The sequence below is a fragment of the Oreochromis aureus genome, linkage group 5, assembly GCF_013358895.1.
Source record: "Oreochromis aureus strain Israel breed Guangdong linkage group 5, ZZ_aureus, whole genome shotgun sequence".
Classification (NCBI taxonomy): domain Eukaryota; kingdom Metazoa; phylum Chordata; class Actinopteri; order Cichliformes; family Cichlidae; genus Oreochromis; species Oreochromis aureus.
The window spans coordinates 3,944,206-3,972,007 of NC_052946.1; the positions used below are offsets into that span (position 1 = coordinate 3,944,206).

The 27,802-nt window shown below is 40.7% G+C and overlaps 2 protein-coding genes across 3 annotated transcripts; one reads left to right on the forward strand and one right to left on the reverse strand.

Moving 5' to 3' along the window:
* Positions 1–27,680, forward strand: aldh1l1 (aldehyde dehydrogenase 1 family, member L1). Of its 2 annotated transcripts, XM_031731461.2 has the most exons (23): positions 1–88; positions 2,465–2,610; positions 8,671–8,905; positions 8,998–9,163; positions 10,637–10,738; positions 12,264–12,353; positions 12,533–12,670; positions 20,081–20,206; positions 20,298–20,389; positions 21,132–21,279; positions 21,365–21,484; positions 21,839–21,966; positions 22,231–22,381; positions 22,494–22,564; positions 22,942–23,047; positions 23,124–23,211; positions 23,297–23,390; positions 23,480–23,579; positions 23,670–23,768; positions 24,703–24,868; positions 24,958–25,063; positions 25,187–25,386; positions 27,253–27,680. In XM_031731461.2, the coding sequence occupies exons 2-23, from the start codon at positions 2,484–2,486 to the stop codon at positions 27,306–27,308; spliced, it is 2,709 nt and encodes a 902-aa protein (XP_031587321.1). In that variant the 5' UTR covers positions 1–88; positions 2,465–2,483; the 3' UTR covers positions 27,309–27,680. The 2 variants fall into 2 exon arrangements, with proteins under 2 accessions (XP_031587321.1, XP_039468017.1); XM_039612083.1 differs by lacking the exons at positions 1–88; positions 2,465–2,610 and adding an exon at positions 7,118–7,326.
* LOC116313697 (zinc finger protein 2 homolog) lies at positions 12,681–18,768 on the reverse strand. Its single transcript, XM_031731470.2, has 2 exons — positions 18,500–18,768; positions 12,681–15,553 (listed from the first exon to the last, which is right to left on the reverse strand). Exons 1-2 carry the CDS (start codon positions 18,696–18,698, stop codon positions 14,790–14,792), a joined length of 963 nt encoding a protein of 320 aa, XP_031587330.1. The 5' UTR covers positions 18,699–18,768; the 3' UTR covers positions 12,681–14,789.
* Positions 27,681–27,802: the final 122 nt, after the last annotated feature.

Sequence of the window (27,802 nt, forward strand, 5' to 3'; positions counted from 1 at the left end):
GGAGTGTGAAGGGAGGAAATTAAAAGCGACGCTGTGCCTTCGATCGCTCTTTCAAGCAAGCAGAGAAGCGCTGGGTCTGCAGGCAGCGGTAAGTGAAGCAGGATTTACTCTTAGTTTTTCAGACTCTTCAGACTCAGAGTGCACTCAGCTGATTGTTCTCTCGCCACTCACACGCATGTTAAAAACTGTGTAATAATAAAGTAGCGCAGCAGCTGCTGAGAGCTGCAGTTTGATTGCACGTACTGTAACAGTCTGCGCATGAATTCTTGACTTGTGCTGCACAGCACTCTGTTTATTCTGATGAATGCAAGTTTGCTCTTCACTTCAGCTGTCTGAAGTTGTCTCGCAAGTCTTCAACTCTTCTGCGCATTTGATTGGTCAACACCCGAGGCAATCCTTCATGCCCCACCCTCTCAGCTCAAAGTCAATAAACTGTCAGATTACTGAGTTGTACAGTACTGTGCAGCGTAATGATCGAATTGCACGGACACCAGTCTGTATAAGAACACAAACACAAACAAACTAGGCTGCCTGTAATAGTTAGGAATAGGAATCCAGTTATAAAGTTACTACAACCTTGGACTCATTGATATTTTTTGTGTGTGTATATTTGAATAATTTTTAGATGTCGCAGAAAATAGGTAATGATACTAATGTGTAACATGCACTCAGCTGACAGTACAACAAGTACAGACAGTACAACAACAGCTAAGACTAAAGCAGTCAAGTCATTTTTATTTATAGAACATATTAAAAGCCACCAGGGTGTGCTTCATAGTACTTTTTAGTCACTTAATATAGCAAACTATACAAAACAGATAGTGACGATATCTAGAAATTGCATAAGGCTATGAGAGAAATGCAAAAACATTATGAAAATCACAAATTGCTGGACTGGACTTTATGTGGGATCGACTTTTCTAGAGCCTTTGTTTTATAACTGAGAGGGACTGAGAAAGTGTAAGTAAGCCAAAACAGGAGTGGTGTGTTTTAATGTGTATAAAGTCCAGCAGCTGCATGATGGAGGAGGAGTGGTGGATAGAAATAATACTTCTGGTTTCTTTAGAGGCTGCAGTTTATCATGCTACATCATACTGAAAAGTGTTTCCATTATATTGTCCATCCTATTTATTTCACCAAGAGTAGGTAAAATAAAACAATGCACCTCGCTGTATTCAAACAGGCACAAACTGAAGGCTAGAAATTGACTATAAATGAATCAGCACCTTCCTAATAAGTAAAACCAAACAAGAAAACATGACTGAAATTCTAATTTTAAATGGTCTAGTCCAGGGGTCGGCAACCTGCGGCTCCTTAGTCCTTATACTGCGGCTCCGCGTGGTTTGGGCAAATAAATTATAAGTATTTAGCTGAAGTGTATTTTATTTATGTTAGTTCTTTTTAACTCGTAGTTCTAAATTGGAAGATTATTGTGATATTGAAATATAAAAATATTTATGTCAGCAGCTGTTCTCCACCGTGAACCATGTTAAAGACAAACACTGTTCACGCCTGACAGATGACAGCTTACAGTCCTGCGTAAACTGACTTCGTATAGCCCCGATTTGCGGACTCTGTGTGCAGAGGTTCAGGAGCAGAAGTCCCATTGTAAACACATCACGGCAGACCCGACGATGTTTCCATGAACACGCTTTTCAGCATCTCTTTATTGAGCACTTTTCACACACGGTTGCTGTACGCATACAGCCGGCTGTAGCTTTTCAGCTCACAGCCCGACATACACCACCAACAACACAACAGCACAGATAGCGCAGACGTAAAGGCAGCGAGGCGTGATTGCGGGTGTCGCTCAGGTGCGTCCGCCTCCCCTGCAGCGGCGCTGCAGACCACGCCCCGCCGCACGCATTAACCAGGTAAAATACATATTTAGGCAGAATTTTGCAAATATCTATTTTTCATTTTTCAGCAGCATAGTGCTTTTTTCCAATTATTTTTTAAGAGTCAGGTCAAGGCTCCAACAGCCCAAAGGCGATATAAGGGTGGCGGCTGACAACAGCTTTTGTTTGCTACATGGATCATTTTAGTTCAGCTGGGTGTCTTTCCTTTTGTTATATTTCTTTAAGAGTTCAAAATGTGTTGATTACATAAATATAATTTAATTTTCTCTGTAGCACTTCATGGATTTATAAGCAGCACACCTTAGTTGTTCACACAAAGCATAAAGATAAAAAACCAATATATACAGTGTTATCTTCATTTTAGATGTCAAAAAGTATTTGCGGCTCCCAGTGTTTTCTTTTGCGTGGAAACCGGGTCCAAGTGGCTCTTTGGGTGTAAAAGGTTGCAGACCCCCCCTGATCTAGTCAAAACTGCTGTTGTATGATGGCAAAAATGCCTGTTTAATAGGAATCTGTTCAGTCCATATCTAATGCAATGAATGATGTGAAAATCCCATTCAGCTTCATTTTTCTGCTTCTCCTGGTGCACATGTCTGCCACTCAAGAACACATAAAGGCGTGAGGATGAGGATTGCAGTGATTGGTCAGAGTCTGTTCGGCCAGGAAGTGTACAAGGAGCTAAGGAAGGATGGGCACACCATTGTAGGAGTTTTCACAATCCCTGACAAGGATGGCAAGGCAGATCCACTGGGTAAGAACTCACAATGTCAACACCATTTTAAAGCAAATATTAGTGGGAATGCTGCCTTTCTCCTATCACCAAAGCAATGCTGAATGTGACTTTCCAAGCAAGCATTTTTTGGCACAACTGCTAGGAATAAACTGATGATGGTGCCAAATGAAACTTGGACTTGAAATCGGGCCACTGGTTTTATTTCTGCAGGCCTCTAAACTCTAAAGTCTCTGCAGCTCGGTCTTCAAATTTGCATTGTCCAAGTGCAGTGTGTTGCGTTTTCTTTATCGGTGAAAGTATCAGATGATTGCATTTTCATATCAGAGCAGTAAAATGTCTGTAACTGATTTACATCACTGCAGAAGAATAAGGAACAACTGGAAATGAATTAGACTTTACTTGACTGCATATACACACCAGTAAGGTTTGGTTACAAATGACAATACATGCTGTACACTATATCCAAACAGAAATGTAACCACTAGCCCAAATTTGGAAGTGCTCAGAATCGTGTCATGATCAGATATTGGCCAGGTGTTAATACAGTCTGTGCAGAAATAAAGGACCGTCATAGTCATCTGCTAATTAATGCTAAGTAAAATATTCTAAAAAGTACTAGAAATCCACTTACCAAAACTGAAGCACAAAATTCTTGGAAAGTCTTTACCACACAGAAGGCCACATTGTTTGTCAGATTATTCCATTAAAAAAACAAAACAAGAACAACACAAACATAGTTTAGTATCTTGAGAAATTATCAGGTGAGGCCATTATTTCAGGTGAGGTTGAGCAGTCATCCACAGGCAACACTTAACAAAACAGCCACTCCCTAACTGGCTGTCTGATTAGTTCCCAAAAAGGAATGGACTTAAATAGGTCATTGGGAAACTTTCTGGGGAAAATCTGATCTTGTTGGGAGAGTGTCCATCCCACTTTGGATGGAGCAGCTCTCATTTCCAGAAATCTGGCCAAATTTATGAAACCCCCCAAAATGTGACTATCCAGAGTTGGAACCAGAAATTGCCTCTCTGCAATTTCTCTTATACTGTCATTCCCACAAAACTCCATCCCTATAGAAATTGTGATGACATGCGACATAGTAATTTTATTTTTATTTTATTTTTTATATTTTTGACCTCTTCCTTTGTGTGGGTTATAACTCCAGATCCTTAATAACGACACAGACAGAACACACAGTACACACAATGTAATACAGAAAGTTGCCACCGCATGCTGGGCCCAAAATCCAGCAGTCGATGGATCGAAGCCATATTCTGCTATTTGAGTTCCATGTTGGTAGCCTATCAGATTTCCACTATTTGAACAACATCACGGAAACACACAAGTTTTAGTCCAGCCAGCGGGCTGTTTACATTTTGGGATGGCTGTAGCTGAGGAGGGAACCTAGTTGCTCGAGACTGCACGCCAAAGTATCCTTGGGCAAGATACTGAATTGAAAATTGCTCTCCAATGTTTTCACTGCAGTGTGAATGTTAGATAGAACACACTTAGGCCCAGAGTGCTTGAATGAATGGGTAAATGAGGCACATTGTCGAAAGTGTTCAGTCGAGTAGCAAAGCGCTGTATGAGTCCAGTGTAGTTATGTAATATACACCTGTAAATTCCAGACTCTACTCCGAGCTCCTTTACTATGCTTCCTATTGGAAGCCGACCCATTTTAAACGTGAAAAGCCTTAGCAAATGGGAAAATTCTAACTTGTAAAATTTGACATCCTATAAGACAGAGCTTCCCAAAGTGTGGGGCCCGCCCCCTAGGGGGGGCGCAGAGCCATTGCGGGGGGGCACAGAGCCATTGCAGGGGGGGGGCGCGGGATGAAAAGGGGAAGAAAATAAAGAAAGCTTGGACACTGCTAGCATAATGGACAGGTTTTTGACGGGGCGCCCACACAAATGCAAACCAGGAGATGAAGCATCGCCGAATATGTTTCCAAACCAACTTCATTCTAAGACAAAGACTAGAAAATATGGTGAAGCATGTCTTCCCTTTGGCTTCACCTGCACAAGTGCCGAGGTAGGTCTCCCCTGCAGAATTAGTTTCCCTGCGTCAGGAGCAGCGCTGGGCTCTCCAAATCACGGACAAACAGGATCCCACATTCTTGATTTTTGGTTCACAAACACTTGTTGTAATGACTAACTACTCCTGACATTTTGGACATGTTAGCTCTTTATGCAGTAAAGTTACAGCGGGATACAAATAATATCAGGCTGATCCTGCCGTAATTTGTTCCCCCTGTTCAAATCACGGACAAACAGTATCCCACAGCTGTTTATGTGTTTAAACCTATTTTGCACAGAGAGACATTTTTTGAGAAATGTATTGACAACAATGTTGAATATTATTACACAGGAAAAAAACAACTACACGTAAAATAATCACACCGTGATGCCTCTGCCTTTCTAACTGCGTGTGTATATGTAGGCATGTAAAACCTGCAGATAGACAGATTAACAGTATTTTATCTCTATCTGCCATTCTGCAATTCATCTCATGTAAACAATTGTTTATATGAGATGAATTGCAGAATGGCAGATAGCAAGGAAACATTGAAACAATGTTTAGTCAATATCAGGCGATGTCATTGAATCAACGTTGAGGTATGACGTTGACCTAACGTCACTCTTGCACCCTTTTTAATGTTGAAACAACGTCAGGTTCTGATATTGAATCAATGTTGAAACCTGACATTGATTCGATGTTATATTTTCTAATACTGTTGACATTGAAACAATGTCAGATTCTGATATTGAAACACTGTTGAGCTATGGTGTTGATTTTCCACCTCTTTCGCACAGTTGCTTTTTATTAAAACAACAGTTAAATCATGACTGGAAATCTACCTTTCTTTATAGGTATTTTAACCAATACTAAACTACTGCATGTTTCCATCAATACTTAAACCACCTAAACACATAATTGTACTTATTCCTCAAATTGGACACCCTTTATAAACAAAAATGTCTCACAATGTAATATCCTAAAATAAGAAAGCATTGCAGGTGTGTAACAAAAACTAAACAAAAAAGAGGTCAATAGACATGTTTCGTTTGCTAAATACTTTATTAAAAGACATTTTCCTATTTACATTTCTATGTTTCACATAAGTTTGTAATTTTTACTCCAGGATGGATGATGTGCGTCCTGCACCACCCATACGATCTGGGGCGTATCGGAGCCATTTCTGGACTGCCTGTGCAAAGACAAACTCGGACATAGAGTTTGCCCCTAACTGCTGCGTCAGGCCATCTAGGACAAAAATACACACACATGAATAAGCTCTTGTTAACTGTCTTCAGCAGGGAGAAAGTATGTAAACTCCTAGGCTGATAAACATGAAAGTCACCAGGCGTAAATCTGCAAACTGCTGCATTTGATTCCCAAAGAGCTATGAGTCGAAAAAGTGATAAGTCTTAGCATGGTGTGCCGTGTATCCTTTAAAACAAAATAAACATGGGGTCCTCGGGCTGTACAAACTGTACAACCCGAGGACTAAACAAGCTGACCAAAGACGCCATCTCCAGATTAACCGGACATGAAAGTCTTGTTATTAAAAAAGACAAAGTAATACAGCAAAAACCGGACATAGGAAATGTGAAACGCACCCAGCAGATCAATCGATCCCTTTATTGTTCACTTTAGGCTCATAAAACTACAATAAACGGTAAAACTTACCAAATATGCATCTGCACAGCGCTGTCTCTTTAAATGCCCTTTTTTGCTTTGTCTGGTCCTTTGGTTTTTTCCTTACCCAGTTGAGTACCGAGGCCAGCTCGTTTGTGATGGCATAAGCCATTACACGGCGGACTCGCACCTCCAGTGTGGTCCCTCCAATCAAGGCAAAGCGTCTCACCTATAGACACATTTTAAGAGATGGAATTAGCGTGTCTCATGTCTTAAATGTGTATGCAAGTGCTTGTGTGTTTAATCAACATGCCGTTGTTATGTCTTTAAATCAAATCTGACAGCTATTACACTTTATAGTTACAAAGTGTACATAACCTTTATATACTTACCATTGCCTTATTTGCCTCTTGTCATTGAAGAGCTGCCTCTGCATTGTTTAGCTCCTCAATGTTGTGCAAGGGCAAATCCAGAGGCAGTACCCCAGCATCTACAGAGTCATTGCAGCAGGGATGGCGGATGGCTCTGACCTCCTCACGGAGTTCGTTGACTGCTCTGGTCTGGTCTGACAGCATAGTTAACATCTTTTGTGAGGTCGCATCTGTTTCAAAGAACAATTCTAGAAAGATTAATGGCTTAAGTGCGTGAATGTGTGTGTGAATGGGTGGATGACTGAATGTGTAAAGCGCTTTGGAGTCCTTAGAGACTAGTTAAAGCGCTGTACAAATATAGGCCATTTACCATTTATACCATGTAAAATCTGAAATTCCAAGATGTTCGAACTTGCCTTGTAATAGTGGCTTCACAGAGTCTCTGGAATCTACAGAAGAAGAAAAAAATCACAACAAGATGACATTCAGGAGTATAAACTGGTGTTTTGAAGATAAGTGCACAATGACATTGTGATTCAGCTTTAAAACAATTTTAAAAGCATACCATCTATAGGGAAGGCCTCGACATCAGACTCTGCATGCTGGGGAGATCGCAATGCTGTGTCGTTTTGTGTGTTCTGCCGGAGTGGCGAAAGGTGCCGGAAGCTGGGCGGGGCATTATGATGCCTGCTGTCAGTGGCCTGGGGGGAAGACTGCGGAGTGGTGAGGGCTGTTTAGAAAAAGATAATTTTTTAAAAGTATACAGACAACTTGTCAAAAACCCACCAACGAGACTGAAAATGTAGAAGCCCAGTATCTTAAACTTGTTATTAAGAATTCAGTATTTGGCGCGTCGTCATCAGCTTCAGCATCACTATTATCAGAATCAAACGGTGGTGCATGGCAACCAAAGCTGTCAAAACTAAAGTCACAGTCATTATCCTTGTCGGGTGATTCATAGGTCTCACATACTTCTGAAATCTGCTCATAGCGACTGGTAAATACTTGACTGTCTATACCTGGGTGACAACAGTGGGACACACCAGACTCTTCCGCAACCTGCGGTCGCTTAACTTCAACTTGTGCATTGCCGTTTTGTTTATGTTTTTCAGCAACCATCTCTTTAAAGTGCCTGAGTATATCTGACTCTGCTGCCTCAACCATTTTCCGTAATTTACGCCTCCTTGACCAGCGTGATGTCATTGTCAGTGTATATCAGATTAAACAAATAGTGCTATATTTGGAAATACCCAAATAAGCAAATTGTTTAACACTAGGAATTTATTTAAGGACGTGAGTTTCTTAATTATTGATGGGAGTTACCAAATCAGTTCTGAAAAAAGAGGAAAAACGGGGCACAATGTCAATAAAGAGGGAAAACTAGATACAAAGACGGCTCATAGAAGCTGAACCGAGTCCTATGTGTGAAGGGACAGTAACTGCGTGTGTATATGTTGTTACAACATTGGCATTTCAACCCGACCATAACGAAAAATCAACATCAATTCAATGTCGTCTTGCTATCTGGGTAATAACGTGGCGCATAGCGTGACGTGAAAAAAGATACATATCTTTGACGTTGCGTGAAGAACTCTGTATTCTTCGTCCACAAGTAAACGCAAAAAAGGAGTTATAAAACATCTCCTTTTTCGGAGATTCGAAACGCCGTTTACATGTGGACGAAAGGCCCAAACGCATAGAAACAGCTGCGTTTTCAAAAATACCTGTGTAGGTGTGGACGTAGCGTAAAAGAGTTAGTAGTTTATTTTATTACTACCTGTAATTTATTGCAGTTTACTTGTATTTGCTAAATTGTTTACTAAATGTTTGAGGTGTGAAATAAACGGCAATGGAGTTTGAAAACAAAATATGAGTGTGTGCGGTTGAAGGATGTGTGTGTGCGTGTGTGTGGGGGGGGGCGGGTAGTTCTGCATGTCAGAATTTATACATATATATATTTATATCATAGAAATACAGACATAACTGCAATACATGAAAAAGAAAACAGAACTGTTGCAGGATGTGCAGCTTTTCTCATTTATTGTGTTTTATCATTGTCTCCTGCAGCCACAGAAGCGGAGAAGGATGGTGTGCCTGTCTTTAAGTTCCCCCGCTGGCGACTGAAGGGCCAGGCTATTCAGGAGGTGGTGACTCAATACAAGGCTACAGGTGCGGAGCTCAACGTCCTGCCCTTCTGCTCCCAGTTCATTCCCATGGAGGTTATCGACCACCCAAGGCATGGCTCCATCATCTACCACCCATCCCTACTGCCTCGCCACAGGGGAGCCTCTGCTATCAACTGGTAAGTGATGTTCATGAGATCAAGTTGAAGAGAAGAAAGACACAGTGACAGGTCCAGCTGTTTTATTTCACTTCCTGTATCGGTCTTCATAGGACACTGATCCATGGTGACAAAAAGGGCGGGTTTACAGTGTTCTGGGCTGATGACGGACTGGATACTGGTCCCATCCTGCTGCAGAGAGAGTGTGATGTTGAACCCAATGACACTGTCAACACCATCTACAAGAGATTTCTCTTCCCAGAGGGAGTAAAAGGCACAGTAAGTAAAGAAAGAAAGTGTGGTACGAAGACACTTTTATTAAACACATTTCATACATTGGAAGGTGTGCAATATACTCTGTGTTTAACGTGACTGCAACACTTCACCAAGGCCTTCTTCCGCAAAGATGATAGGACACATTCTCCCAAACAACTTTGTTTTGATCCTCATCCTCACACTTACATCTTAACATGCTTTTATTTTACCTCAGAAGTTAACCTCTTAATAGCTACCTGGTCCCTGGTGGTTCATATTAGCATTAGAGATATTGCCACTGATTTTTTAATACTTAATTCTGCCACAGAGGCACTGCTATCCTGTGTTTTAAATATAAGTAAAAGCATTAACGCAACACTGTCCATGCAAAATAATGACTAGTACATCGTCATAAAACATATTTTGTGTCTGTACTTCCTGATCTGAAAGGTGATGCCGATGAAAAAATTCCTTGTCCCTCATTCTTTCTAATGGCCAGTACTTTGGAAACTCCTGTGATTGTAAAAAACATAAATCTATAGGTTATCGGCCCTCGGGTCTGTCGCTCCAGAACAGGGATGTGAAACTCATTTTACATCAAGGGCCACACAGGAAAAGTGCAAATCATATATATGCCTGTCATATTTTCCAAAGCTGTTCAGGGGGCCGGATTGGAGTGTTTGCAGGGCTGATTTTGATACCCGGGTCTTATGTTTGACACCCCTGCTCTACAGCATAAAAGGAATTTATTTTATTGAATTCAGTTTTTTAGATAGCACGTAATTACAACAACAGTCACCTTAAGGTCTATTTATTACATTATAAAGTAAAAACACTACAATAATAGAGAGAAAACCAATGAGACTACCCACTATTGGCAAACAATCTGCAACAGTGTGGAAGGAAAAACTCCCTTTTAACAGGACGAACCCTCCAGCAGAACCAGGCTCAGGGAAGGGCGGCATCTGCCATGACCTTTTGGGGTTGATGGCGCTTGTTTTCATAATCAGACCTCATTGAACAATAGGTGACATCATGGTGGCTATGTTCATCTTTTATATAGTGTGTGTATCTTGATCACAGTTACCATCCTGTCAGTTCCTTGGTTATGAAATGAACTGGTGATCATCAAGTTGTTTTTCATTTAAATGTGAAATTATTATTATGCTGTAGCTGCAGTACATACTTTTTGAATCAGTCTAGTCTTATTGCTTTCTCTTGCAATGGTGTGAAGTTAATACAGTTTGCTATGCCAAAGATAAGTTAAAGATTGCCTTGAAGTGCTGGAAAAAACAACCTGTAACAGAAATGAAGTTTGTTTTATTATATTTATACAGTTAGTTATCTGTGTATTATGTGATTGATCATTCTGCCTGTGTCCTGTGATTTGCCTGCTGCGAGTTTCCCAACATCGTAAATACTATGATGACAAAGTTCAGAAAGATAGCTCATGCAATTTAAGATAGCGCAGCTTGAACTGCATTTTTCTGGTTCCAGGTGGAAGCTGTGAGGCTGATTGCAGAGGGGAAGGCCCCGAAGATCACACAGCCAGGAGACGGAGCCACGTATGAGTGCATCCAGAAAAAGGACAATGCCAAGGTAAAACACAAGTGCAGCTACGCCACAGTACATCCACAGACATAAGCATGCAGAGTGTCGGTCACTGCTGTTCGTTATGCGTCAGTGCAGCTGCCATATTTTTCAGGGGGACTGGGCCAGTTTAAATGGACTGGTACTTATTTAACACCTTTCTACTCAATTTGAGAACTCAAAGTACTTCCTGGTACAAGTCTCATTCACTTAATCACACACACACATTTATACAGTGCTTTTATCTAACGTTGCACAATTTTCAGTTGATTTTCAAGCAGTTCGTTTTTTACCCCTCAGCTGTTAAAGGCTGATGGGCTCTTATCGTCACCCAGGCGTGGATACTCAAGTTTGTGAATATGATAACTTGAGAACGAGGCAACATAAGATTTTCAAATTGATACCATAGGTACATCTACTAGGAGTATTTTCTTTACAAATTTTATTAGTGTATTTACTTTATGGGATATTTAGTTAAGCTTAAAATGAAGGTTTTTTTCTTATGCTGATAATAATGTGGTCTTGATATGTTTATAGCACATTTTACAAAATGCAGAAATGACTTTTTGTGATGCTTTGCTGTGAAAACTGCAGAAATTCCATCATTTAAATGAGCAGTCTCTCCTGTTCTGTCAAAGTCTGACTTGAATTAACATCCTTCTTCTCAGCACTGACGTCTTTATCTGTCTTCTGATTATGTTTTCTGAATATATACACATATAAATCTATGTGCTGCTATTCTTTCAACTTTTTGACCGTGATGTAAAGAGGCTTATCCAAGGCCACAGTTCGAAATAAGAAAGTGTTCTTTTGCCTGGTTAAATAAAGGTTAAGTTACCATCTTGTGGTACAAATTGGTATGACATGCAAACACTTTGGATATAAAGTCACTGTGATTATTACTTCTCATTCTCTTGATTTTTAACTCAGATATCTACAGTAAATACCTTTAACTCAGTTATTGTTACTTTTTCAAAAAATTTCACCTACATACTTTTAGAAATATCAGATCAGATTACCCGGACTCAGATCCCAAGGCAGTGGCAATGGATGCATCTCACGAGGTCACATGTACAATGAACCAGGAGTTCACTGCACATGTGGAGGGAAACATTCAATTCAAACCTTTGACTTTGAAAATATGAGCTTTTTCTTGCTACTGCAATACAAGGAACAAAGTACAGTTTCTGGATGTTACCTACATTGTAGTGATTTACACTTTCACCTAACACACAGTCCCACTTTGAGACAGGAGGGACATGCAAATCCCTTAAGGAGCTGCATCATGAAGGACATATGGTGTAAGGATCCAGCAGATAGAATATGTAAAGGGTAAACGGACTGGTACTTATATTCGCCCACACACCTACATGGATGCATCAGTGCAACCCTAGGGTATTATGACAGGCAGATGGAGTGGCTGAGGAATCGATCCGCCAACACGCTCATTAGCAGACATCCCACTCCTCCTGAGCTGCTGTGGTGAAGCATTTACATTTGAACTGGCAGTGATGACTGTTTGAATTGCTGACAGATTGACTGGAACCAGTCTGCTGAGGCTCTCCACAACTGGATCAGAGGAAACGACAAAGTGCCGGGAGCCTGGGCCGAGGTTGATGGACAGGTAACGGCTTCTTAATGCTTTCTGTCTGTATCCTGTACAGCTCACTAAATAAAAAATGTTTGACACAATACTTCTGAATTTGAACCTGATCAGAGCAGTGGCTCATGCAGACAAGCAGAATCAAAACATGATGAGCAACTGCTTTTGGACTGAGTGCCATTTTACATCTCTCTCTGTAGAAAGTGACTTTCTATGGCTCCTCTTTGGTGGATAATGAAACCGCAGTTAATGGTCAACCCCTGGAAATCCCTGGAGCCAGCCAACCGGGTATCGTCACTAAATCTGGCCTGGTGCTGTTTGGCAATGACGGCAAGACGGTAAATGATATTAATTATCTCGGCAAACTGTTCTAGATTTCCAGAATTCACATTACAGATAAGTGTTGTACATATCTGAAATGATTGACTCAGACATACAATGGCCCCATCACTGTGTCGATATAGCTACATCTTGTTACTGAATTAATTAAAGACCACCCTGACTGCAGTGGTGAAAACATCACTTCCAGATATTCGGGTGCTTTTCACTGGCAGGGATGCCAATTGTCAGTACAAAGAAAATACCTTCCTACTAGACTTGACTTATGTAGTAATACCAAAAGTATCACATTCAGTCCTTAAGCTATGAGGTGATTTGGTCTTGGAAAGCAGCCCACAGCTTGTTATTCTGCATCCTTTCTTTCCACGGATGCTCAGACAAAAACTCTACACTCATGTCACGACTGCAGAGAGAAGATTCTGAAACATTTATGCTAGAAAAACCTGACTGAGCAAAGGAACAAAGAGATCACTGTGACACTGGATATGTGACTTTTTTTAGCTTTATATTTTTATGTTCACATAACAGGATCATCGTGAAATAACTTTGGCAAAATATATACAGTATATAAATCTATTTTACAGTGCAACATCAGTAACACATGACGTACAGCATCATTTGATATTATGGTGCAATTTAGATTTCAAAACTATTTTTTGATCAGGTTGAACTTTGTCACTGTAGATGTCTGTTTAATCCTTTTGACTCGTGCTTGCTAAATATGTTAGTGTTTATTAGAGACTCTGAACAGAACAGGAATGTAGAGTTTAGTAAGTGGTCCACAGTACCAGAAATGCAGTAGAAAAACAATCCTCCAGCATCCAGCTGTATCTACAGTATTGTGCATTTGAAAAGCTAATATTCAGCTGGCCATCTCCGTGTGTTTTGTATGTAGTCTCTACAAATGCTGGTTACTGAACTGTCCAAACCTGTATTTTTCAGTGTTTAAAATCCAGCTCAGCACTGAAAGTAGTTAAGAATGCTTGGTTGGATTAAAAGGGAATATATTTAAAAAATTTTAAAAGTACATTTTTAATCAGTTTCTTTTTAAGTGTCCGAGTCAGGAAGTTAGCTTACCTCAGCAAAAACCCAGGATCAGTAATAAACTGTTCCCTCTATCATAACTTCATAGGCACTTGGGGAAATGTACTTGTATGCAAGTTAGATGGAAAAAAAAGTATTTTGTCTTTTTTGTTTATGCTGTTTTTTGTTATTATTTGTTCCTATTTTGTTCTGTTATAAATCAGTAATCTTTTAGCTCCTCAGCTGCTGGTTTGTCTTACAACAACAAAGTGCACTGCACTGCTTAAAAAACACTTTGTAATCAGAGTATAACATTAAGCCACTGAAATCTCTGTTGTCAGTTAAGTAGCAGAGGAGCTGTTAATCAGTTTCAGCTGAAATTACCAAGAGGTTCACTACAGGAGCAACAATGAGACAATCCCCAAAACAGGTTTTACAGGTGGAGACCGCTGTGGAGTGCGACTGGAATTTTCCATTGAATACCAGAACTGGCAGGTACACCACTGGGACCATTTCCTTTTCCCATATGAGATTAGGTTCACCCTGAGCACATGTGACAGACCTGAAAGGGTCTGGAGAAGCCCTGGAGAACATTACGCTGCTTGTGACATTGTTCAGAATGACTGCATTGATGGTGGCCTGGAGAAGCATATCCATGGATGGACACAGAGACTTGTACGGGTTAACCAACATCACCCCAGCTGCCATTAAGTATCGGAATGAAATCTTTGGATCCACTGTCACACCCTACAATGGATTTGTAGTCAAACTAATGTTCTCTTGACTCCAGTCCAATAATTACTGCAGACACATGAGAATTTCCATTTCATTTTCCATCCAACCTGCATATAAGTATACAACCCACGATTTCAAATTAAAAGCCTATTTCAGTATATTTACTATCTCATGGCAATCTTTGGAAAACATTTGGCAGTTGGCCTGACTGTTTGGATTCAGTCCCATTTATGGCAGTCTGGCTGAATGTAAACTTTGCTGATTTTGTTGTGGATACATGTTGAAAATTTCAAAAGACACCACCAAACTCAGTTCTGTACTCAGATTTTCGACTACACGCGCCATCAGCTCTAACGCCTCTCAGGTGGGACTCTGACTTGTGGACAGGTTAACACCGTGAACGTTTCTCATATGCCTCTTCATCAGCAGCCGCTCTGTAAAGAGCTCATCGCAGTCCCCACATTTGTACGGCCTCTCCTCTTTATGTTTGGCTAGAACGTGCTTCCTCAGAGTGGAACCCCTGTTGAAGGATTTGTCACAGATGTGGCAGCTGAAAGGTTTCTCCCCTGTGTGAGTCCTTATGTGTTCTGTCATGTGTCCTTTCAGCTTAAAACACTTGCCGCAGTAATGGCAGCTGTAGGGTCTCTCTCCTGTGTGCACTCTCATATGATTCTGCAGGTTGCTCTGGCAGGGGATGTGCTTGCCGCAGATGTGGCAGTCAAAGTTGCTCTTGCTCTCCTGTGGCTTGCTTTCATGCGTCTTGAGGTGCCACGTTAGCACAGTCTTTTTGGTGAAAATGTAGTTGCATATGTGGCAGCGGTACAGGGTGGTGCTAGTCTTCTCGTCCAGAAGGTTTGGTTCATCTGGAGATGTTTGCCTCAACTCTCTGCTCTCCTCTGCTGCTCTGCAGTCCTCTAACTGCTGCACTGTTTTGATGAGTTCTTTTGTCAAGGCATCTCCGTCATCGCTGTCTTCCATCGTTGGTTGCTCCTCACCTCCATTGAGCCACAGTTCCTCCCTCTGCTCCTCTTTAACCTCGGAGGGTCCTGGCTCATCCTGCCACACACTCGAGCTCCACTCTTGCTGTTTAGGTGGAATGTCCTCAGTTGGCTGTTGTTTGGCATCTGCAAACAAAGGAGAGAGAAAAGTATTACACTTCAAGTATTGTGCGTTACAATTGGCCTCACACTGGTCATGAGCTGTGTCCAAGCTTCAAGTAAAGGACAGCATTTACTATTAAAAGACTGCACATACTAACATGTGTGGAGTATGCTATGACTTCAGTTTAGACAATAAAAGTCTTTGGTAAGTTTTTTGTGTTGTTTTGTTTTGTTTTTTTTAAGTGAAGTAAAATAGCCACCAGCTTAGACTGCAAACTGCCCTGTGTGATGAGTCACAACCATGACCTTATGCTGATAACTAAAAAAAGTATTCCTTGTCATGGGGTCTTCCTTCAAACACTGAGTACATACAGGTCAATGAACAGTAGTTAAAGAACTTCTAGTAAGCTGCAAGCTAACAGTAAACAAAACAGGCTGACAAAACGTCATGTGTTCTGACATGGTGAATGACACAGACCAAACCAGAACCAAAGGCAGAGCTGATGTAACTCTGGAAACACTGGGTTGCATCGTGTCTATCAGGTAAAAATGTGTAGGCCAGTCTGCACCAAAACACCAGTTCTGATAAGTTTGTTCCATAAACGCCACTAACTTCATGGAGAATGCTAATTTTCCAAATCTAGATTTACAATGTAATAAATTGACTGATTCTTATATAGCACTTTTCTGCTCTCTCACTATTTCAGGGGTGGCCAACTCCAGTAGACTGTAAGGTAGACCCTACAATGACATTTATAATAAAATAATATTTTCTTATATAAAATATATAAATATATTTTACCCTGTGCTTTGATGCAAAGTTTTTATGCTGCTGAAAACAAGATGGGTATGGTGTAGACATTAATTAATATTAATGATAATTTGATGTGCACTTTAACAATGTTCAGGTCAGTGGTTGTTTAAAACAACAACAACAAAAAAACCCTTTGTTTTTAGATTTTTTTAAGTATTATTAACGCAGTTCAACAGAATATTTTATATTATTTCAGTTTCAATCTGAAAAATGTTGCAAAAGCTTTGGAATAAATATGGTCTAGTCACCCCACGCCCCCTTTAGACACACCCCTGTTCGGTTCCATGTAAACTAAGACGGCTGCCGTGAGCCTTCAACAAGCTGTATAATTTAAACATGTATCAGACCGAGTATACAGTTCATCTGCATATTTTCATACAACTTCTGAAGGCTTACTGCAGATTTCTCTCTGTGTAAAACAAACGGTGAAGGATGGAGCAGCTACAAAATGTGTTTCTCTTCACGTCTAAGTTTGTTGATCAGGAGCTTTGATGAAGGACTCGCTCGCTTTTTCCCAGTAAAGGTTTTAATGGTGATCACAGGAACAGCGCTGCTGTTTTCTATCACTCAACCCGAGCTCACCGTCTCGGTAACCGCTCCGCCTCTTTGCTCTTCACGGTGTGTAAACAGGCTCGGGCTCTACGTTTAACGGTGCCAGGGTCATCATCACTGCTGCTGTTGTGTTCTCAGTGTTTTTGTTTCAAACTGGGCCCTCCGTGGGCTTAATGTTGTCAGACTTATAATCCACACGCTGCTCCTAAATACGTTTGTATTGCAGATCTGTTTTAGTCGCTACTTTGGGTGAAACGCTCGCGTTCGTGTTTCCATGGTGACAATGGCGCGTTACAGAGCCGTTCCTTAAACGAAGCATCGAATCAAAGAATTTGTCAAAGTTTTTTTTTTTTTTTAAACAATCGAATCGTTCTAAATACTCGATAAATAGTTGCAGCCCTTGTTCAGTGGCATCATTGTAACATTTACAAAATATATATTTTTACATTTTCATTTTTGTTTCCTTAAATTAGTTTTCAAATGTATCAACATTATAACCCCGACACTTTCTTACTGGATACATCCAAAAACAAGAGCGTAATAGACGTACTAGGAGTGATTCTTAGGGCAAGCACAAGCTTTCACCAGCTTGTATGAGTTGAGAGTTTATACAAAACAATGCCATGATGTCACATCCTGCAGAGTAAGTGTGTTAAAATGTGACAATCACCATTTCACATTCGTTAAATAGGAAGGTAACACGTGTTTACATCGAACTGATCGGTGGTCAGATAGCTTCTGATTTATGTAACAGAAACATAAAAGTACGAGTCCTGTCAGAGTGCTGCTTTTATTTTCAATTTATTACAATTATATTTGATCAGAATAATTTGGATTATTATCTGAAGATAATATTCACACATAAATATCTGAACTTGGTGATGTTTTTCATATTTAATCAAAGTTGAAGACACTTTCGGGCAGTGGAGACTAGTTGCGGAAAAGGGAACCTGGAGATGCAACATCTGGACAACATGAAGAAAACTCACCAGTTAACATGAAAACCAGTTACACTAGAACTCCCGTACAGAGCAGAACTGACACTCCTGCACAAGACTGACGTTTTCATAAATAATACAAAACAGCTTCTGACATGCGTATATATGACATACTGTACGTAGCTAAAAACAGCTTGTCCGTATCTATAATTCAATACAGATGTGTTCACTACATCAAACGATGTTAAGAACAAGTGTTAGACTCGCGGGCTGATTGGCTCAAAGGGTGCAGTGTCTCAGGCGGTCAAATGTACGCTGAACTATAAAAGGAGGATTTAAGTTGCGTCCTCTAAGTAACGCGCACACGCTGAGGACAGAGTAACCACAACGAACGACAGTCCTCTTTGATATGCAAGCGTGACCTGCCGCAGTTTGTCAAACTCGTGTTTCGATAACCAGCATCCTTACTGTACTCTTCTATTTGAGGACATTGGAAATAAAGCTCACCGGAAATTTAACGCTCCTTTACTATATGGCTAACACTGCTTGCTAATGTTGCTAGCTAAATGCTGTGAATATAAATGTAACTTTCTGTCCGACGTCGCTGAGTCACTTATTTGGTTATTATTAAGATGCTAACTGGCTGAAGTAACCGGGGGTACATACCTGCCCTGTGCAGTCTTATCTCTGGTTTGTAGACGAGGTCCAGCAGCCGCTGCAGCCTCTGGTTCTCCAGCTTGGCTCGGTACACCTCCTCCTGGTACTCTACCAGGGTCTTCTCAACGAATCCGTAGATGTCCACCGCAGCTGCGGTTAGTCTTTCCGTCAGGAACACGTTAAATGTCTGAAGGGTAGCTGTAGCCATTGTAAGGCTTCTCCGTTATTTTCAGCTCGCCCTGCTTGTTACCTATGGATGTGTGACCGTCTATGCAGTATGTAACAGGGGTCACAGCGCCCTCTGGAGCACTGGACTTTGTAGGACACTGTACCGTCAAAATGCATGAAAAAGCTTACTTTGTAGGCACATTTAGGCTTGGATTAAACTAGTCAGTGGTAAAACTGACTGCACGCACTAGAGTCCAGCTAGTCTAGAGCTGAACTCTCATTTCTCATTCATTTGTCTTCATCAATTCAGTCATTCACTGATAGAAAAGTTGACCATTTTTAATTGCTGACTAAAATAAAATCAGTGTTGGGATCTCTGATTTTTCTGCTCAAGTAGTTGCCAGCTAACATTCACACTCCAATGGATGCTTTGAAGAGCAACTTGGGGTTTCGTTACTTGGCCTTTGTGAAGACTTTCAAAACATGGAATTGACAAAAAAGTAAATCAGGCAGAAAGAAAGTTGTTTAGTCAGAGTTCTTGTTCAATTTTGTTATTTTTCTTTCAATAAAAATGTTGCTAACTTAAAAACCACATTCCACTGCATAGATCACTGATGAAACATACTGCATTGGACTCAGTCTGAATTGCAGAACACACTGCAGTCACTTGCCTTGAAATTCCCTAATGCTGACTATTTTTTAGGATCATTATTTTTCTATACGACTCTGACTCAGATACTAGAGTGGTTTGTCTACCAATTGTAATAGTGTAGCACTTTTCTGTTCTACCTGAGCACTCAAAGTTCTTCATACAACTTGCCTCGTTCAGTAATTGACAAAAACATGTCCTTGAGCAACATATTAAACCCTGAGTTGTCCCTGATGCATTCACTGGAGTGTGTTGAAGGTAAGACAACGCGCTAGGGCATATAAAAAAGTGTTTTGTAAATGTGTGTCTGTGTGTGAGTGATAATTTATTTTATACATAAACTTAACCTGTGCCCATATGATGATTTTAAGAGCTATAACAATACGTAAAGTTGACTAGCTAGCCAAATATCCCTCTTCTTCACTAAACTGCTTGCAGACGTTTGAGACACTTCAGCATGAGCTTCACTAGCCAGGCCCATCCATTTCTTATACACAGTCATGCTACATGGCTGAATAACAAAAGCTGCTCATACCTGCCATAAACCATTCCCGTAGTGGACCATGGTGGTGGTGGTGTTTCATGGAAACTTCCCATCCAATCTAATGGATCCTGATATACAAGACGAATTGAATAAAATGTTTAAATCATAATTTTGATTAAAATTGGGGTCCATTCAACGTATTCTGTTGACCTCAATGGAGACATTGAAGTGTTAGCAAAGTACAGCATTGATTAAAACATGTGGTGTCGCATTTTGTGTTTCTCTGCAGCTGCTGGTGAAGAATCTGCAGTTTGAGGATGGAAAGATGATTGCTGCAGCACAGTACTTTCGCTCTGGGAGCAGTGCTGCTGTGGAGCTCACTGAGGAGGAGAAAACCTTCGCTGAACAGATGAGGGTAGGTCCTGCTCTCCCACTGAGTCAAGAAAACATTAAGCTGACAGTTTAACTTTTGTCCTTGTGCTGACTTTTAACATCATGTCTTCCAGGCAGTGTGGGAGAGTATTCTGAGTAATGTGAGCCAGATTGAAGACTCCACAGATTTTTTCAAATCTGGTGCTGCTTCCATGGATGTGGTCAGGTAATACAGAAAAAAACAAAAGCATGTCAAATTTCTTTTTATTGTTCATCACTTATGTAACATACAGTTCCAGTCAAAACTTTGGCCTCACCAATTTGTATTTACTGTGTTTATTTCGCTATGGTGTAGAACAAATCTGAGCACATTAAAGTTATTAAACAATGACAGAATTATGTAACAAACAAAAACACGTGTTTCAGATTCTTTAAAGTTGTGGAAGGAAAGTTTTCAGCAGCAGCAGCTTTAATCAGTTTTGTTTGGGCTCAGTGAAGCCAGGCACTGAGCGGGTTGCCTGTGCATATTCATTAATGTCCAAAATACTTTTTAACCAATTTCCATCAACATGTAACTCATTCTTTCTGCACTAGTGCTCTACCTCTCCACCAAATTTCATTGGATTTTGCTTGATGTCTAGTATGTGGTACCCGTTATCTACAACTGAGACTTTAGGTATTGTCAAGCCAGCAAATGCAAATAAAGCCTGGCTAAATGCATAAATCCACCTCAGATAGCTACAATCCAATAATATTCAACACTTTCCTGAATATATATATGTGTAGGTTTATTTAAGTAAGTTTTTAGTTTAGCTCATTTTCTTCTTAAAGAGTATTTTACAACCTGATATCAATGCTTTGATCTAATCAATGCTTTGCCACTATTTCACCTAATCTTCTCTTCTTTTTCTTGTCCCCCATATCTTTTTTATCCCCCATCTTCCATCTTGCCTCTTCTCTGTCTTCAGGTTGGTGGAGGAGGTGAAACTTCGAGCCAGCAGTTGCCAGCTGCAGAACGAGGATGTCTACATGAACACAACCTTTAAGGATTTCATCCAAATGTGTGTCAGGAAGCTCAGAGGGGAGGACGATGAAGAGGAGTTGGTAGTCGACTATGTAAGTGTTTGAAATTCACTTTGTTAGTTATGGATACGTGAAGAGGAAACAGCCGTGTGTTAATGTGTATCATTTACCTCCTCAGGTGGAGAAGAACATAAACAACATGATAATAAAGATGCCTCATCAGTTATTCATCAACGGAGAGTTTGTTGATGCAGAGGGAGGAAAGACCTACAAGACCATCAACCCCACTGATGGCACGGTGAGAGAGAAAAGGAAACACAAAGAATGCAAAATTTATATCCTATATAATATTTTATTATATAGAATAATGTCTTCTCTGTAATGTTATAACTTTGTGTCCTTCGTCATACGCTGGCAGGGATCTATAATGAAAAGCAACCATTTATTTTCTCAACTGATGATGGAAGCTGAAGCTGTTGATTCAGTCTGTTTAAAGCTTATTTTAACAAGGTTTAGGGGAAAAAAACAACAAAAAAGGGAAGTTCTCTTTCCACCGCTGAAGGTGATCTCATCAGGATTGGAGGCCACGTGGTCTTCATGACTGAGGTTTGCCATCTTTAATTTCCTCGTCTGCCCTGTGTGTGTCCTGCAGGCCATCTGCGATGTGTCTCTGGCCCAGATCAGTGATGTGGACAGGGCAGTGGCTGCAGCTAAAGAGGCCTTTGAAGAGGGAGAGTGGGGCAAGATGAACCCAAGAGACAGAGGCAGACTCATCTACAGGTCAGTGCACAAACACAAAGCCTGATATATGACCCTGGAGTGTCGACAAACCTCATCCATATTTTTTTTCTTAGTTTTGTGGTTAAATGGCCCATTTCTCTTTACGGTAAAGTGAGCATCTCCATAGAATGAACCAGTTTAATATCTTTGTTCATAAGGGAGTAAATGCCTTCAGTATGTTTGTTTGTCTTTGATAGTATTAGTGAAGCAAAGTTGTTATCTCAGTTGTTTCATAATGTGTCTTCGCTGTTAACCCACCTCCAGGCTGGCTGACCTGATGGAGGAGCACCAGGAGGAGCTGGCCACTATCGAAGCCATTGACTCTGGAGCTGTGTACACTCTGGCCCTCAAGACCCACGTGGGCATGTCCATCCAGACTTTCCGCTACTTTGCTGGCTGGTGTGACAAGATCCAAGTAAGACAGCTGGCTTAAAAGCCTGGACCTGTCACGGATAAGATAGTTGACAGTTTGATACAACTGTTACAGATGTGTAAATACATGCAAACAACATGTTGTTCTTTTACAGGGTAGCACCATCCCCATCAACCAGGCCAGGCCCAATCGTAACCTGACGTTTACCAAGAAGGAACCAATGGGGTGAGAATAGATTTTTGAAAAGTGTCATACCTTACACAGCATTGAGTGGAACCTGCAAAATAATTACATTTAGGAAAATATTCCGTGGACCTTATGAAAGGTTTGCATCCTGTTGCATCTGGTGTAAAACTAATGAAGCATTTCAGTCAAATACTTTTTCACAGCACTGTACATTTACATTAAAGCTAACATGCCTTTGGTTTGAAAGCCGAACAAACAATTGCTTTTTATGAACCACATTAGTAGTTTAAGGGATATTTGTAAAGAACAAACTATATAAACACTTGACACAAAATCTTCAATCAGGTGGATTTCAATCAAAATGTTATAAAATGGGTGTGATTAGTATTTCAAATGCTCTCTTGATCTCTCCTCAGAGTTTGTGCTATTGTGATTCCTTGGAACTACCCTCTAATGATGCTGGCCTGGAAGACCGCAGCATGCCTGGCAGCTGGAAACACAGTGGTCCTCAAACCAGCACAGGTCAGACTCCCACCTCACACCTGCTACCCACAAAAGCTAAAACCACAGGGTCATTCACGTTGTTGTTTGTTTTCAGGTCACCCCACTGACAGCACTGAAGTTTGCTGAACTGGCAGCACGAGCGGGACTGCCTAAAGGCGTGATTAACATTCTGCCTGGATCAGGTTGGATCATAAACATTCATGATATGAAGCTGAGGTCACCTAATGAAGCTCTGTGAGTTGCTATGCATCTTGTTCTTTATTCTAGGTGCCCTGGTGGGTCAGCGTCTCTCTGACCATCCCGACGTCCGGAAACTTGGCTTCACAGGTTCCACAGAGATTGGTAAACACATCATGAAGAGGTGAGAGGTAACATAAACCTTACACAAAGTGTTTAACGGTGTTATAGTTTCGCTCACGGTTGTGTGTCTGTTTTCTTGTATATTTGAAGCTGTGCAGTCAGCAATGTAAAGAAAGTCTCTCTGGAGCTTGGAGGAAAATCTCCACTTATCATCTTCAGTGACTGCGAGATGGACAAGGCTGTGCGCATGGTGTGTTTAACTTATGGCAGGTTTTTGTGGGGTTTTTTAGAAAACATAGTAAAAAGTTGTGCATCCACTATGTTGTTGTCTGTGTTACAGGGCATGAGCTCAGTGTTCTTTAACAAGGGAGAGAACTGCATCGCTGCTGGCAGACTGTTTGTGGAAGACTCCATTCATGACCTGTTTGTACAAAAAGTGGTAGGTGCAACCCACAGTAAACTTTACTTTGACTTTTTTTTCCTTTTTTACAGTGAAGATGTCATGTTATGTTTTCATTCCACCTTAAAAATTAGTCTCTCACCTTCAGACGTAATAGGCTGATAGCCACACTGACTAATGCCATTTTCATAAACTGTATATAGAAGAAGGAAATAGCAGTCATCCAGATATCGTCCAGTACTTTTGGATTTGGCATTTTGAAGTCTCAGTGGCGGCCACCATGTTGGTTCTTTGGAGCCAGATGTGACCACATTTGTACGAAAATGTGGAGTGCTAAGTTATAAGTTAACATTAGCATGCTTGGTTAGCTGGATCCGTACATGTATGGGTGCAACAGCCAGATTCAAATACCTATTACAAGCTACATAAGAGAAAATTTCACTCACCAATACTGAAAATGAACTTCATGGATGCTCTTTAACTCACAGTTGTCTGATATTTTGATTAAATTGCTCCAGTAGTCACATGGAAACGTTTTTTCCTAAATCACTTTAAAACAGTTCTCAAACATTTCTCCGCTCACGTTAGCCTCTCTCGTTGTGTACACACTGTTATTGTTTCCACACATACTTCACTACCAAAGACATTTTGCTAAACATTTGCATCAAACCTTTTTCACATGTGTTGAAAGAGCAAGGACAGTAACGCACTGTCGGTGGTAGTAATGAAACTGGAACACATGCTCTAAGTCTTAGAAATGAACATACTGAGCAGGTTGAGCAGTTACACGTCTTTGTGTGGATCTGCGTGTGTCTCAGCATGTCCTTCTTGTATGCAAATTGAGCCGCAGCGGTAAGGTTTCTCTCCCATATGCTTTCTCATGTGAGTAATTAGATTACTTCTCTGCCTGAATCCTTTCTCACAAACTCCACGTGTACTTCTTTAAAGACCACTTGGATCTCTCTTATTTGAGGTTGAGGAAGTCAAAAAGATGAAGATTGGTGATCCACTGGACCGCTCAACAGACCATGGACCTCAGAACCACAAGGCTCACCTGGACAAACTGGTGGAATATTGTCAGACTGGCGTCAAGGAGGGAGCCACCCTGGTCTGTGGTGGTAGACAGGTACAACGACCAGGTAAGGCAGCAGAAGTTTCTCAACAGAACTGGTTAGAATGGACTAACTCTGATATAACAGATGCCGTTGGATGTTTGTTTTCCCTCCAGGTTTCTTCTTTGAACCCACAGTGTTTACTGATGTGCAGGACCACATGTACATTGCTAAAGAGGAGTCTTTCGGCCCTGTCATGATCATCTCCAAGTTTAAGAGCGGGTCAGTTAAAATTTAATGATTGCTCACATACCAGCTTGCTTCATATACCCAACATAAGACTGACCTTTCGTCTCTTCACTGTTGTGTTGGTCCGGTGTGCCTCCTCCATCTTCCTGAATTCAGTGAAGTGGATGACGTCCTGAGGAGGGCCAATGCTACAGAGTATGGCCTGGCATCGGGTGTTTTCACACGGGACATCAGCAAAGCACTGTATGTCAGTGAAAGGCTCAATGCCGGCACAGTTTTCGTCAACACCTACAACAAGACCGACGTCGCTGCGCCCTTCGGAGGCTTCAAGCAGTCCGGATTTGGTAAAGACCTGGGTAAGGCAAACTACCGCTGTTAGTGCGTAGATGTATTCTTTCATGTCAAGAAACACAAATTTAAAAAAAGAAGAAGAAAAAAATATATACTATTCAACCTATGTGAAAACATTTTCACATACAACACCAACACCAGCAGTGGGGACAAAGTCATGTTTGGATGGTAAATGGGCTGGTTCTTATATAGCACTTTTTACCATGTAAGTGCTTTCTATGTAACATTCACACACATTCATACGCGAATGGACAGATCAGAGAGCAACTTGGGGTTAGTATCTTGCCCAAGGACATTTGGCGTGCAGACTGAAGCAGCCAGAGATCGAACCGTGACCTAATTCCTGAGCTACAGCCACCCCGTATTTAAACCATTAAATAAGCAAATACTAATTTACTTAAACAGTGAGTGTAGATTTTACTTGCCAGAATTGATCACACCTTTATCTGAAGCAGTCTAGTACCGTATTTTTTAGACTATAAGGCGCACTTAAAATCCTTAATTTTCTCAAAAATCGACAGTCCGCCTTATAATCCGGTGCGCCTTATATATGAATTCTGGTTGTGTTTACTGACCTCGGACCAATTTTATGTGGTACACAGCGCTCAAAAACCTGTCAAAAAATGTTTTAGTACGATGTTGGTAGGCTATGAAGCCGCATGAAGCTGCTTGATGGATTGTCGGAGCATTACAGCTAACTTAGACAGGAGCATGGCGGAGTAATCTGGGTCCTAAACTCCGTCTGCTTCAGGTCCCAAAGTCAAACGAACAGTGCGGCATCACTTAGAGTTAAAAACTAAATTTTTTCACCTTTAATAAAATTATCAGTGTTGCTGCTTTACCAGGTGTAACAATTAAGTTTAACATCCAGGCATGCATGAAAACAGAATTGATTAAATTTAACGGAGTTGGAAGTTAGCAGGAAGTTAGCTCGCTGGCTTCCACCTAACCATGATATAGCATGTTCTGACTGAGAGATTTCGAAAAAAATTCAAACGTACAGCTCTGCTGTCACTTCCAACATAAATGAAGACAGAAAACTAAACAGCAGTGACTTTTGTAGGGTTATTGATGTTGGACTAGCTGGTATATGATGATGTGCTACGTGATCACTAGCGGCACAGCTATGTTAGCATAACATAAACACACTGAAGCTGGAGGATGAACGCTAACTTTTTTCCACTCGATAAAAGTTAACATGAGGGTTCCCGATGGTTAGGGACAAATGCATGGTAGGATGCTGTAAACGGACCAAACTTCAGTCAGGAGAACAACTGAGATAATCCATCCACAATACGAGGTTAGTCATTAATATACTGCAACAACATGGGAATAGAGCAGCTGTGAGAGAATTCATCGACAGTGCGCCTTATAATCCGAAAAATACGGTAATAGAAAGAGGCTGTTATTTTTGATTCCTTTGTTGGACCATTCAAACTGCCATTTTTTCATCTTCTCCCACTTGTCCCATAAAAGTTACAACATTATGTTGTATTGCCATCATAGACCATATATAAAAGGTGGACATTGTGATGTCATCCATTGGGTTTGAGCTTCACATATTACAGACAACATATTAGGACAGAAGGGTGGAGTGCAATGTTATCAGCTGATACCACCATGCTTGGTTAGCTAGCCGCATCTACAAACTCTGTGTATGTAACACACAGACACAAATCAGTATTCAGTAAGAGAGTGGCTAGTACTACTAAAGCATTAGTAGTACTAACTAATCATTCATCAGCCTATCACATCTTTGTGTTTCCAAACTCTTCACTGGTACCTGCTTTGAGCCAGTGCACTCAACCCTGTGGTGACCAATAGGTGACTGGTGCTCATGCTTAATATCAGTATCTTTGTCTCTCCACCAGGACAAGAAGCTCTCAACGAATACCTGAAGACAAAGGCGGTGACCATTGAGTATTAGGTGATATCACAGGAGAAAGAAGACCGTAAGAGGGCAGACATGTGTGGACACAGCTAGAGAAACACATTGCGATACCAGGATGTTGACATTAAAAGTGTACGTGCCTTAATATGCTAACTGATAAATATGTGTAACATGTCGAATTATCAATAACAGAGCCTTGAGCCACGCTGTAATGAGGATTGTTCTGATCTACTCAAATGGTGAATGCTTCTTGGTAGCTCAGTGACTGGACTGTGATTTAACTACAAGGGTTTTTATTTTAATACATCTTTAATTTCTAATATGGCTTACATTAGGTCAGAAAAGTCTTGTAATGTAACATTTCCAATAACAATTATTGGTTATGAATTAAAACTGCTGCACAACCAACATCTGCAGATTGATTTAATTCTTGTGTTCAGTCTTTTTTCTTTAAATATAACAAATGGTAACGTCTGGATTTTGACTTCAGGAACCTTTGGCACAGTTACATTTATTTTGATTAATGCACT